The sequence below is a fragment of the Dendrobates tinctorius genome, unplaced genomic scaffold (genome assembly GCF_039654945.1).
Source record: "Dendrobates tinctorius isolate UK_male_01 unplaced genomic scaffold, ASM3965494v1 ptg000046l, whole genome shotgun sequence".
NCBI classification, from domain to species: Eukaryota; Metazoa; Chordata; class Amphibia; order Anura; family Dendrobatidae; genus Dendrobates; species Dendrobates tinctorius.
Window position 1 is genome coordinate 28,595,560 of NW_027361714.1, and position 13,720 is coordinate 28,609,279.

Genomic DNA, 13,720 nt, shown 5'->3' on the forward strand with positions numbered 1-13,720 from the left:
ATTCAAAAACATTTAACCTACTGCTGTCTCAATTAAATTTAATTTTATTGGTATCTATTTTTATTTTTGAAATGTACCAGTAGCTGCTGCATTTTCCACCCTAGGCTTATACTCGAGTCAATAAGTTTACCCAGTTTTTTTGTGGCAAAATTAGGAGGGGTCGGCTTATACTAGGGTCAGCTTATACTCGAGTATATACAGTAATTCAGTTAAATTATTGGAGCTCATAGTGGATGCTTTTTATTATTTATATTCACATTTTTATTGATTTTTTTTTTCTTCCAAAATGCATAATTACGTGACATCGAGAGAGATCATTTTCTCGGTAGCTGGACAAAGTTTGTTGCTAAAGGAAGCATAATGTAACATCAAGTGAAAAGTCACATTAATAATCTATTACCGCCACTGCAATGATCAGCCGTAAATCAGTTTGGACTTTTGGCGCACATATAGGCGACAGTATGAGCTTCGGACAAGGGGCTCATTTGTAAATCACGTCCATCACTGGAACACGTCCTCAGCCACATTACTGGCCTATCACTGCTCAGCTAAACTGAAGCAATTACAAGAAAAATATAAACGTTGTCCTTTTCAATTTGCCAAAAAGCAAGACTTCCGTAAGTAGCAACGACCTCAATCAAATGATTAATTACATAATAATATATTAATTGAAACAGTCGCAAAATTTCAGATGCTTTCATTCTTCCCGAGTATTGCTCTGTCTTAGAACAGCCGATTAAGCTGTTCATCAAAGGTGAGCAGGCAAGGTCAGCGAGGCCGTACCTCTTCAGCTATTCATTACCTATTCTCTATGGTAATTAACAATCCCAACATTTGCATAAATCACAAGCTCTCTGATTGTACTCTTATCCAAGGAGATGGGAGATTTATGTCTGGAACCGTTTGATTTTTACTTCAGAAACGCACTAAAAATATCTTCACAATGTCAGAGGAAACAGATGAGGATGTCCTACAAACACGGGGATGGCCGGCCGAGCTGAAGATGCACGCGCTTCATGAGTTTTACCACTGTTTCATGGGGAAAAAAAAAACTAAATACATATATATATTTATTAAATTGCCCTAGCCGGGCCCTGGAGTTTTGAGTTCTGGAAGTCTCTACATCCTGCTCCCTCTAGATGCCTAGAAAGTCGCGGTTTAGCCAATCACCAGTCATTTCCAAAAAGGAACAGGGGAACGCCAAGAGCAAAGGGGAACTTGGAATGTGCTGGACTGGAAGGGGCTTAGGACTGGCAAGATGTAAGCCACTACTGTCGTGGGAGTTTTATGCTTTTCTGACCCTTTAAAAAACAAACATTTGTTGGACAACCCCTTTATTCACACATCACTAGTGCACCCTAGTGGCAAGGGACTGTTACCCTACCCGATCGCTGAATTAGGGTCACCCCGACTATCCCTGTCCCTAGGATGATAGAGACACCGGGGTCTCGTTCACATACAGTGATTATCATTAAAAAAAGGGTTTTGTAAGGTAGACTGAGGGCAAGCAGCCATATTTGTCTAATGGTCCTACCACAAGGTGAGACCACTACAGACTAGACTATATAGACCACTATTTTACGGTTATTGCTTTCTCCAGCAGCAGGCTATAGCCTTACAATTAAGGTGTACCGATACTTCTACTTAAAGTGGCAACGTGAGCGGCTTGCACCATAGACATTTTATGGTAATGCTAGAAGCGCTGTGTGGCTTTACTTTGTTTTAATCCACAGGCTTCCTCCAAAAAGTCAAATATACTTACCCCCCCTGCTAGTCGCGCACAGAGTCTCCGCATGCGTTTCTGGTATTTGTAGATCAGGCGTCAGTGGGGAGATCACAACATCGCATGCTTGCAGCAGCCAATCACTGGGCTTAAAGAAGATGCCCAATTAGGCCTGGTCACCAGTCATGATCTCAATGCTGCAACCATATTAAAGACGAGGGGCAGCACAGATAAAGGGGTCTTCCCATCTCCAAGATCCTATCGCAATATGTAGCAGGTGTAATAATAATATTAGCAAATACCTCCAATTAGAAATGTAATAGTTCTTCTGATTTTCAATATCACCTCATGTGCAGGCATTGCAGTAGCTTAGGTAGGTATCTATGGTTACGACCACAAGCAACTATCTCACTTTATGAGTGGCTGTAACCATGGATACCTAAGCTACTACAGTGTCCTGCACAGGCGGTAAGTGACATAGTGAATCCGAAGAACTACACTACATTCTATTTGGAGTTATTTGCAGATATTATTAACATTGCACTTTATTATTTTTACACCCAAGAAACATAGAATAAAAAAAATAAATAACACTGACAATCCCTTTAATATGCTATCTATACATTAACATTTTTTTTAATTTTTTTTATAAATCTATTTTTTCCCCACTATTTTGCAGTGGGGGTGTAGTAGACCATTGTTTTTAGGTAGTGCACAGAAGTGTAATTTAGCAACTATATGGCCTTCCCTCATGTCAGAAGCATAAAACTCTTGATATATAATCTCCATTACACCACATGGGGGGGGGGGGTGAATGGACAGACAGTAAAAGGGGCCAAGCAGGTCATCCAACAATGCAAGCCTTATGACTTTAAATAAAACAAAAAAAAAGTTTTACTTTCATTGTATACAAAGGAGATGAAAATTAAATATGCTATGAAACAGGGTTTCCAAATTTAAAAAAAAAAAAAAAAAGTCTCTCTTCTCAAACCCTCTGAAGTCTATGGCCAATTAGCTCACCTTTTGGCATTTCTGCAGGCAGGTAATGCGGCTCTTGCGCACTCACATGGTCCCAATCAAAGTCATCATAGAGATCCTGGTGATAGTCGCAGGCGGCTGGTCCATCGTCAAAGGTACAACCTCCTAAAATGAAGCACAAGTCAGGCTGTAAGACTATGGACTTGGACAATTCCATTTATATTCATTTTCATTTGTTTTCATTACTTGCCATTTTACGCATTTACTGTCACCTCAATAAAACATGAAGGTGATGTGAAATATGTGAGTGCTTCACAAATATTAGAGAAGTTAGAACTTTCCAGCTCATGTTAGAATAGTGAATCTGTCACAAAATGTCACATTACAAACTGCAGGGATTATTAAAGGGGGTGTCCAGTGAAAGCAAAGTCATCACCTAACTTATTGATCCGCTGGGAACCACACCAATTAGCAGAATGGGTGGCACTGTGCAAGCTCCGCTGTCTCTCCATTTATTCCTTATGGGGCTGTGGCCATACAGAATGAATAGCGCACCAGTCAGGCACCCTACCTGCCCACCGCATTTTGTAGGGGGAATGCGAGTACCCTGTCGGGGATAAAAATGCATCGCTCTGCTGATCTGTGTGGATTTCACTGGTCGAACCCCACTGATTCGTTATTTGTCATCTTGCCTGTGACTAGGTGATTCTCTTGTTTTCAATGGACAGCAATTTCAAAAGAGCTCTCAGACCTGATGAGGCTGTTGTATTACTTTGAGTATCTAGGTCAGAATGGTTACATAATAGAATGGTAATATAATCCTGATAATATGATATGCCGTTAATGAGTCCATATTCTATGACATGGTGACAATACACGATTGTAGGATAAAAAAAAAAAAAAAAAGGGAAACAAATCTAATAAGCCTGTGCAGATCAGTGGACAGGATGATAGGAAGGAGGGCATGGTCAGCTGTGAGATCTCTTATTGTGAGCAGTGTTTACAGTAGCGGTATTACTTGTAATTGTAACCTCTGCTGATAAGGAGCCTGCTGAAAACTCTTCTTCAAAAGGACAAAAGTAGAAAGAAACTTTAGGGAAAAAAAGCCCCAGCAGCCACTGTGAAAACTGAAAAATTACCAATGCTATTCTTTTCAATATAGTGATGTGATAAACTAATGCCAAAAACTTGAAAAATACAACTAACAAAAAAACGGATTTCAACAATAGGTCATGTTATGATAACTTCCCTTTAAAAGGCACTATAAAAATGTAAAGAGTTTTCCATTTCAGCCTACAAATAAAGTAGTTTAGCCTGTCAAATTCTTTTGTAATTTGTGACCTTCAAGTTGTTTTTTTTTTGGTCTTCATAACCCATTGAACATTCATGTCTTACTCAATTGCCAGTTCAATCCTCATTCGCGTTAACCTTTGTCAAAAAGAGACAGATGCAATAAATTACCCCAAAGCGCCATTTTTTTCTGGATTATTGTTTAAACGGCTAATGTAATGGATTCTGAATGATAATTCTAGACAGACTAATGTTGTTATTAAAAGAACATCAATCCAGAAATGTAATCACAAAATTGCAAGCTTGGCACACGCTCAGGTTGGAAACCATTGGCATCGCTCTGTTGCATGAAATTTTAACATGTGGTTTAATAGAGTTATAAATTAACCTTTACCCTGCCAAAAAAAAAAGTACTTCCAACCGTTTGCCCAACATTCTCCATAAATCTCGGCATGAACAAAGTACATAATGTCCAAAACATGTAAAAACTAAAAATAGATGATAAAGCTTTTCCATCCTACAGGGGGTCGTCTAAGGCGGTGGCTAGTGAGCGATTTTAGAAGGGACAGGTCACGCGGCCAAAAGATCGCTCAATGCAGTAGCTGCATCGCACTGTAACGCAAGTGAATGGGCTTCACATTTTGGCTGTAAAAAAGTGCAATTAAAATCACCACTAAAGTTTTTGCAGTCCTTGATGTAGTTTTCTAAAGAAAAGCCAGGTGTGGATATAAAAGGAAACTGACATATAAAGGATATACTAAAAGAAATATTTAAAATACGTCAAGACTTTAAATATTTAAAGTGAATCTATCAGCAGGTTTCTGCTATCCCATCTTAGAGTAGCCTGATGTAGGTAGAGAGACCCTGAATCCAATGATGTATCACTTAGATTACCGAGTGCAGTCGTTCTGATACAGAGTTCTTAGATTTAGCAATGCAGCAGAGCTGAGAAAGCTGCCCCCACCTACACCAGGCTCTCTATATACAACGGCTATATACAGTGAGGTGGAGTTGGACCAGTGACCGCACACTAGTAAGTTACAGCAATGATATTGTCTTGGTGATAAAACCTTCAGTGTAAGTAAATACCAGCATACAGCTTGAGAAGGGACTTCTCGTTGAATTCTGTGTTTTGGCCCCCTACATTATGCTGTTCTCAGATTAGATAGCAAAAAACTGCTTACAGATTCCCATTAAAGAGGACCAGTACCATGCTTTAAAAAAAAAAAAAAAAAGAAAAAGTTCAATACCTTGAAATATCCATGAGCTCTCTCGATTGGGACCTTATTTTCTGTTTTGTACAGCTTTGCTCCCTTGCAGAGATACACACATTTCTTGCTTTTGGAGTGCAATATGTGAAATCTCTGCTTGCCGTCCAACTCGGAGTTTCTTCAGAGGCTTTTCTCGGGGCGTTCGCTTTCACACTTCCCTCCCAAACTGTTAGATCAACTACCATTCGGTGATTGATTGCATCTGTGAAGGAGGGGTGAAAGTGAATGCCCCAATATAAGACTGGTTGGTTGGTCTGAAAGCAGAAATTTCACATATTGCTCTCTGAAAGCAATAAATGTTAATCTCACTGCAATGGAGTGATGCAATACAAAAAATTGGAAAAAAGTTGCAAAATCAGCGGAGCTCTGAGATTTTTTTATTTTATTTTTTTAAACAAGTGACAGCTCCACTTTAATCTTTCTGATGGATTTTCCTCTAACTTTGGCTTAATACCGCCTGAAAATCTACATGTGGGTTTTCAGCGTAAAAGTCTTGAATATTGCAGTAACTGATACTTAATTATTCAGCACCATTAAATACCTTGATGCAACTGCCAGAACATGATCCTGTTCTATTTCTAATGACCCTGCAATGTAAGTTACTTGCCCACCTTTGAGATAACAGTAACCATGTCACCTGACTTAGGGCCCCATCACACACAGCGATCTCGCTAGCGAGATCACTGATTTTGTGACACATCAGCGATCTCTCCAGCGATATCGCTGTGTGTGACGGGGATCAACGACCGGCCCCCCTGCCGGGTATCGCTGATCGTGCAGCATCGGCCAGGGCCGTTTTTCGATCGCTGGTCTCCCACTGGCCAGCGCGCATCGCTGTGTGTGGCAGCGAGAGACCAGCGACACTGGTTTCTAATGTAAACAGTGGGTATCCAGGAGCCGCAGCTCCTGAATACCCGACGTTTACATTAGAAACCAGCGTCGCTGTTCCTGATCGCTGGGGTTGTCTATGTGACAGCTCACCAGCGATCAGCCCAACGATGTCCCAGCGATCCCATCATTTCGGATCGTTGGTGGGATCGCTGGGACATTGTTATGTGTAACGGGGGGCTTAAAACAAAGCATCATGGCTGCATGAAGTAGCCCGTCTTTTATGGCTCAATCACTTAATATCACAACTTGCATTCAAAGTTATTTTCTAGTAGTGGTACAAATTCTTTTATACGGGTTCACATTTAAATTTCTCAAACGTATAAAGACATCATATGCCTATAGGTGCCATATGAATTAAATTAATGGTAAAAACTATGAAATAAAAAGGTTCTTTCCATATCAAACTTTTAGGACAGATCAAAAGATACTTGTGATGAATGAATGCGCTGGTAAGGTGTTAGGTACAAAGTCTACAAGAAATTCATTATTCCTAGAGAGCTAGAAGTTTTTATTTTCAAGGTATTTTAAAAGGACATTTAAAGCCCTCATTCACATGGAAGTATTCTGCAGAAGAATGGTGGAAAAGCAATGTCTGACTTTAATTTATTCATTATCATAGATTTTTTATTTATTATTACTTTTGTCAGATTCAAGTTATTTCTGTCACCATTGTGGGTTTTCTGTTATTAAACGAGGGGCACTAAGAATTGACTTACGTGTGTGTGTGTGTGTGTGTGTGTGTGTGTATATACATATACATACACACACATACACGCACACACACATATATACACACACACACACACACAGTGGGGCAAAAAAGTATTTAGTCAGTCAGCAATAGTGCAAGTTCCACCACTTAAAAAGATGAGAGGCATCTGTAATTTACATCATAGGTAGACCTCAACTATGGGAGACAAACTGAGAAAAAAAAATCCAGAAAATCACATTGTCTGTTTTTTTTTTCATTTTATTTGCATATTATGGTGGAAAATAAGTATTTGGTCAGAAACAAGCAATCAAGATTTCTGGCTCTCACAAACCTGTAACAACTTCTTTAAGAGTCTCCTCTTTCCTCCACTCATTACCTGTAGTAATGGCACCTGTTTAAACTTGTTATCAGTATAAAAAGACACCTGTGCACACCCTCAAACAGTCTGACTCCAAACTCCACTATGGTGAAGACCAAAGAGCTGTCAAAGGACACCAGAAACAAAATTGTAGCCCTGCACCAGGCTGGGAAGACTGAATCTGCAATAGCCAATCAGCTTGGAGTGAAGAAATCAACTGTGGGAGCAATAATTAGAAAATGGAAGACATACAAGACCACTGATAATCTCCCTCGATCTGGTGCTCCACGCAAAATCCCACCCTGTGGGGTCAGAATGATCACAAGAACGGTGAGCAAAAATCCCAGAACCACGCGGGGGGACCTAGTGAATGAACTGCAGAGAGCTGGGACCAATGTAACAAGGCCTACCATAAGTAACACACTACGCCACCATGGACTCAGATCCTGCAGTGCCAGACGTGTCCCACTGCTTAAGCCTGTACATGTCCGGGCCCGTCTGAAGTTTGCTAGAGAGCATTTGGATGATCCAGAGGAGTTTTGGGAGAATGTCCTATGGTCTGATGAAACCAAACTGGAACTGTTTGGTAGAAACACAACTTGTCGTGTTTGGAGGAAAAAGAATAGAGTTGCATCCATCAAACACCATACCTACTGTAAAGCATGGTGGTGGAAACATCATGCTTTGGGGCTGTTACTCTGCAAAGGGGCCAGGACGACTGATCCGGGTACATGAAAGAATGAATGGGGCCATGTATCGTGAGATTTTGAGTGCAAACCTCCTTCCATCAGCAAGGGCATTGAAGATGAAAAGTGGCTGGGTCTTTCAACATGACAATGATCCAAAGCACACCGCCAGGGAAACGAAGGAGTGGCTTCGTAAGAAGCATTTCAAGGTCCTGGAGTGGCCTAGCCAGTCTCCAGATCTCAACCCTATAGAAAACCTTTGGAGGGAGTTGAAAGTCCGTGTTGCCAAGCGAAAAGCCAAAAACATCACTGCTCTAGAGGAGATCTGCATGGAGGAATGGGCCAACATACCAACAACAGTGTGTGGCAACCTTGTGAAGACTTACAGAAAACGTTTGACCTCTGTCATTGGCAACAAAGGATATATCACAAAGTATTGAGATGAAATTTTGTTTCTGACCAAATACTTATTTTCCACCATAATATGCAAATAAAATGAAAAAAAAAACAGAATGTGATTTTCTGGATTTTTTTTTCTCAGTTTGTCTCCCATAGTTGAGTGTCTACCTATGATGTAAATTACAGACGCCTCACATCTTTTTAAGTGGTGGAACTTGCACTATTGCTGACTGACTAAATACTTTTTTCCCCCACTGTATACCGTATATACTCGAGTATAAACCGACCCGAGTATAAGCCGACCCCCCTAATTTTGCCACAAAAAACTGGGAGAACTTATTGACTCGAGTATAAGCCTAGGGTGGGAAATGCTCCAGATTATTCCCCCATATGCTGCCCCCATAAGAAGCTCCATAGATTATTCCCCCATATACTGCCCCCATAAGAAGCTCCATAGATTATTCCCCCATATGCTGCTCTCATTAGAAGCTCCATATTGTTCCCCCATATACTGCCCCCATTAGAAGCTCCATATTGTTCCCCCATATACTGCCCCCATAAGAAGCTCCATAGATTATTCCCCCATATGCTGCCCCCATTAGAAGCTCCATATTGTTCCCCCATATACTGCCCCCATTAGAAGCTCCATATTGTTCCCCCATATACTGCCCCCATTAGAAGCTCTATATTGTTCCCCCATATACTGCCCCCATTAGAAGCTCCTTAAGATTATTTCCCCATGTGCTGCCGCTGCTGCAGCATGTAAAAATAAAAAAAATGACATACTCACCTCTCCGTCGCTGGGTGTCAGATTCTCACCTGTCCTGCGTCCATGGCTGCTCACCGCTATCTGCCACGTCATCAGTCAGTGACGTTCAGACTGCAGGGGGCGCGGTGCGCACTAACCACGTCACCGCGCCCTCTGCTGTCTGAAGTCACTGACCGATGACAGACAGCAGCAAGCAGCCATGGACGCAGGACAGGTGAGTATCGCTATACTTACCCGTCCTGACGCTGTGTCTTGAGCCCCCAGCTTCTCCGCGCTCTCTCTTCCTGCCTTCAGCGGTCACGTGGTGCCGCTCATTAAAACTCATGATATGCGCATATTCATGAGTTTTAATGAGCGGCACCACGTGACCGCTGAAGGCAGGAAGAGAGCACGGGGAGAAGCTGGGGGCTCAAGACACAGCGTCAGGACGGGTAAGTATGACCTGACACCCCCGCCCCCCTCCCCCTGACCCCCGGTGTATATGACTCGAATATAAGCCGAGAGGGGGACTTTCAGCCCAAAAAAACGGGCTGAAAATCTCGGCTTATATTCGAGTATATACGGTAGGTAGATAGATAGATATAGAGATAATATATAGATAGCAATAGAGAGAGAGATATAGAGATAGATATAGAGAGAAACAGATAGAGATAGATATAGAGATAGATAGGTAGATAGATATAGAGATAATGGATAGATATAGAGATAGATAGATATAGATATAAAGATAGATAGAGATAGAGATAGAGAGAGCGGTAGATATAGAGAGATAGATACAGAGATCGATAAATAGATAGAGAGATAGATATAGATAATAGATAGAGATAGATAGATAAAGATAGATAATAAATATAGAGATAACAGATAGATATAGAGATAGAGTAAGACAGAAAGATATAGAGATAGGTAGATATAGATAATAGAGATAGCTAGATAGACATAATAGATAGATATAGATATAGATAGAAAGACAGATAGAGATAGATGTAGAGATAGAAAGATAGATATAGAGATAGAGCGATAGATAGAGATAGATATAGATAATAGATAGAGATAGATAGATAGAGAAAGATAGATATAGAGATAGAAAGATAGATAGATATACAGAGAGATAGATATAGAGATAGAGATAAATAGATAGATATAGAGAGAGATATAGAGAGAAATAGATATAGAGATAATAGATATATATAGAGATAGATAGATAGATATAGATATAGAGATAGATACAGAGAAAATATATAGAGATAAATAGATAGAGAAAGATAGATAGATATATAGATATAGAAAGATAGATATAGAGAGAGCGATAGATATACAGAGAGATAGATATAGAGATAGATAGAGATATATAGATAGATAGCTATAGAGAGATATAGAGATAGATATATAGATATAAAGATAGATATAGAGATAGAGCGATAGATAGCGAGAGAAATAGATATAGAGATAGATAGATACAGAGAAAAGATATAGAGATAGATAACGGATAGATAGATAGGTATAGAGATAGATATAGATATTAGATAGAGATATATATAGATAAAGATAGATAGATATAGATGGTAGCTAGATAGATAATAAATATAGAGATAATAGATAGAGATAGATAGAGTAAGATAGATAGATATAGAGATAGAAAGATAGATATAAAGATAGAGCGATAGATAGAGATAGATATAGAAATAGACAGATATAGATAATAGATAGAGATAGATCTAGATAATAGATAGAGATAGAAAGATAGATAGATATAAGAGAGATAGAGAGAGAGATATATAGAGAGATAGATAGATAGAAAGAGACAGATAGAGAGCGCGAGAGATATAAAAAACAAAACAAAACACAATACTCACCTCTCCTCCTCGCTCCCACGCTGATCCCGGCTTCAGTGTCAGGAGCTGCCCCCTCTGCCAGACACACAGCGGGTGCGCGATGTAGTGACGTCATCGCGCACTGGCTGTGAGCCAGGAGCAGAGGACTGAGGGCGGCGCCGGCCCTGATTTACAGCTGTAGTCTGCAGAGCGGCTTACTGGGCTGGGGGCGGGGCCTCTGGGGGTGGAGACCTGAAATGATATTCACTGCTTCGCAGTGAATATTCATTTCTCTTTAGCAGCGGGGACAGGGACTCCTGCCTCCTGACACCCGCTGCTGCTCCGCTGGCAGGGGCCCCCATAGCAGCTGCATGGTGTGCGACACACCACTGGCTGGGGGCCCCTGGAGCAGCGGGGGCCCTAGGCAACTGCTGGCCCTGTATGCCAGCAGGTGCCAGAGCCCACCAGATGCCAGGGCCCACCGGAGAATCCACCGGTTCTCCGGTGGGCCAGTCCGACGCTGGTCTGGGTGTCCGCCTCCAGTATATGCCCGAAAATGATGCACGGCAGAGCACACGTTCGCTCTGCCGGCACCATTATAGTCTATGGCCTCAAACGTCTAAAGGCGCACATGTCTAAATCCCGTTTTGTGGAGGATTCGGACTTAAAAACTGACGGGGCCACTGAAGGCGTGCCTGAACGCAGTGTGAAAGCACCTTTAAAGGGGTTTTTGCCGTCGCCAAGATCCTATCCCAATAAGTAGTAGGTGTAATAATAATATTAGCAAATACCTCCCATTAGAAATATACACTGTGTTCCAAATTATTATGCAAAAAATATTTCCTCATGTTTTCTCTAAATTACCTATATGAATTGCAGTCAGTTATTTTCCAGTCATCTAATATTCTAGTATAATTGCAATGTTTTTGAACAAACTGCCTATGAAAACAGTATATTTTTAGAAATAAACACTCAAAATGCATGTTCCAAATTATTATGCACAGCAGAGCATTATCAGCTTATTACAAAATGAAATCAAACAGTTTTCAAGTCAAAACTTTATTCTAGGGGATGTTACATTTGCACATAGGACCCCTTGTTGGAAAGAAGCTTCTGAACTCTCTGGTCCATTGAATTTGTCAGTTTTTGGATGGTTTGTGCTTCAATTGTTTTGCATGTGGACAGAATCCCCACCCAGAGCTGTTGCTTAGATGTGAACTGCCTCCCGCCATCATAGACACTCCTTTTGATGATGCTCCAGAGGTTCTCAATGGGGTTGAGGTCAGGGGAAGATGGTGGCCACACCATAAGTTTGTCCTCTTTTATGCCCATAGCAGCCAGAGATGCAGATGTGTTATTTGCAGCATGAGACGGTGCAATATCATGCATGAAAAGGATCTTGCTGCGGAAAGCACGGTTCTTCCTCTTGAACCATGGCAGGAAGTGCTGTTTTAGAAACTCCACATAGATTATGGAGTTCATCTTTACCCCTTCAGGGACCCTAAAGGGGCCGACAATCTCTCTCCCCATGATTCCAGCCCAAAACATTACTCCACCTCCTCCTTGTTGGCGCCTTAGCCGTGTTTTCATGGGGTGTCCATCAACCAGCCATCCTCCACTCCATCCATCTGGACCATCGAGAGTTGCACGGCACTCATCGGTGAACAAAACATTTTGGAAGTCAGTCTTCATGTATCGTTTGGCCCACTGGAGCCGTTTCTGCTTGTGTGCAGTGGATAGAGGTGGTCGACAGGATGGCTTACGCACAGCAGCAAACCTCTGAAGGACCCTGCATCTTGTTGTTCGGGGGGACGTTGGAGGCACCAGCAGCTTCAAAAACTTGTCTGCTGCTATGACAAGGCATTTTTCCAGCTGCTCTTTTAACCTGATGCAATTGCCTGTTGGAAAGAGTCCTCAATTTTTCCTTATCAGCACGCACACGTGTGTGCTGGGAATCAGCCACATACTTCTTGATTGTGCGATGATCACGATGAAGTGTCTTGGCAATGTTGATTGCAGTCATGCCTTGATCTAAATACTCCACAATTTGTCGCTTCTCAGCAGCCGACACATCCTTTTTCTTTCCCATTTTGGCAAAAAATGTAGGCTGCTTAATAATGTGGAACAGCCTTCTTAAGTAGTCTTGCCTTTATTTGGACACACCTGCCAAACTAATTTGCACAGGTATCTGCAATTGCTTTCAGTGATCTAAAGAGCCCTGACACACATCACCATCAATGAGTTTAAATGACAAACAAAAAAATTCTAACCTTATCACTCCTAAACTCTTTTTGCATAATAATTTGGAACACAGTTTAGTTAAGTTATTCTGATTCACTATGTCATTTACCCCATGTGCAGGGCATTGCAACAGCTTGGGGATCCATGGTTACGACCAATCACATAGTGACAGTTATGTGGTAAGCGACATAGCAAATCAGAAGAACTATGCTACAATTCTAATTGGAGGTATTTGCCATTATTATTACATCTACTACATATTGGGATAGGATCTTGATGTCTTTAAAGATGCACTGTGAACCATCGGTATGGTTCTGTGCTCATACGCTGCCTTTGTTCCCAGCAGCACAGGTCCTGTTGACAGAAGACAATGATGATCTTTTGTTCAGCACCAAAGATTTTAACGCAATGAATGACCGGTTTGTAGAGTTGAGCGACTTTGGTCGGATCGGGTTTCGTGAAACCCGAATGAAACAAAATTTGTTTTGGATTAAACTGGTCCGACTAGGGCAAAAAAAGTCGTAGTTTCATCTCAACTCTACTGGTTTGCTAGTTCAACAAGTGACCAGCATCTGCAAGATTGCTAAA

General features: G+C 41.2%; 1 protein-coding gene across 13 annotated transcripts in view; it reads right to left on the reverse strand.

Annotated features, from left to right (window-relative positions):
* The window catches only part of PTPRK (protein tyrosine phosphatase receptor type K), a 445,942-nt gene that overhangs the window by 363,324 nt on the left and 68,898 nt on the right, over window positions 1–13,720 (reverse strand). For all 13 annotated transcript variants that reach the window (XM_073575792.1, XM_073575782.1, XM_073575786.1 and 10 more), the window contains exon 2: window positions 2,744–2,866. In XM_073575792.1, the coding sequence (XP_073431893.1) occupies window positions 2,744–2,866 (123 nt within the window). The remainder of the gene's footprint in view (window positions 1–2,743; window positions 2,867–13,720) is intronic.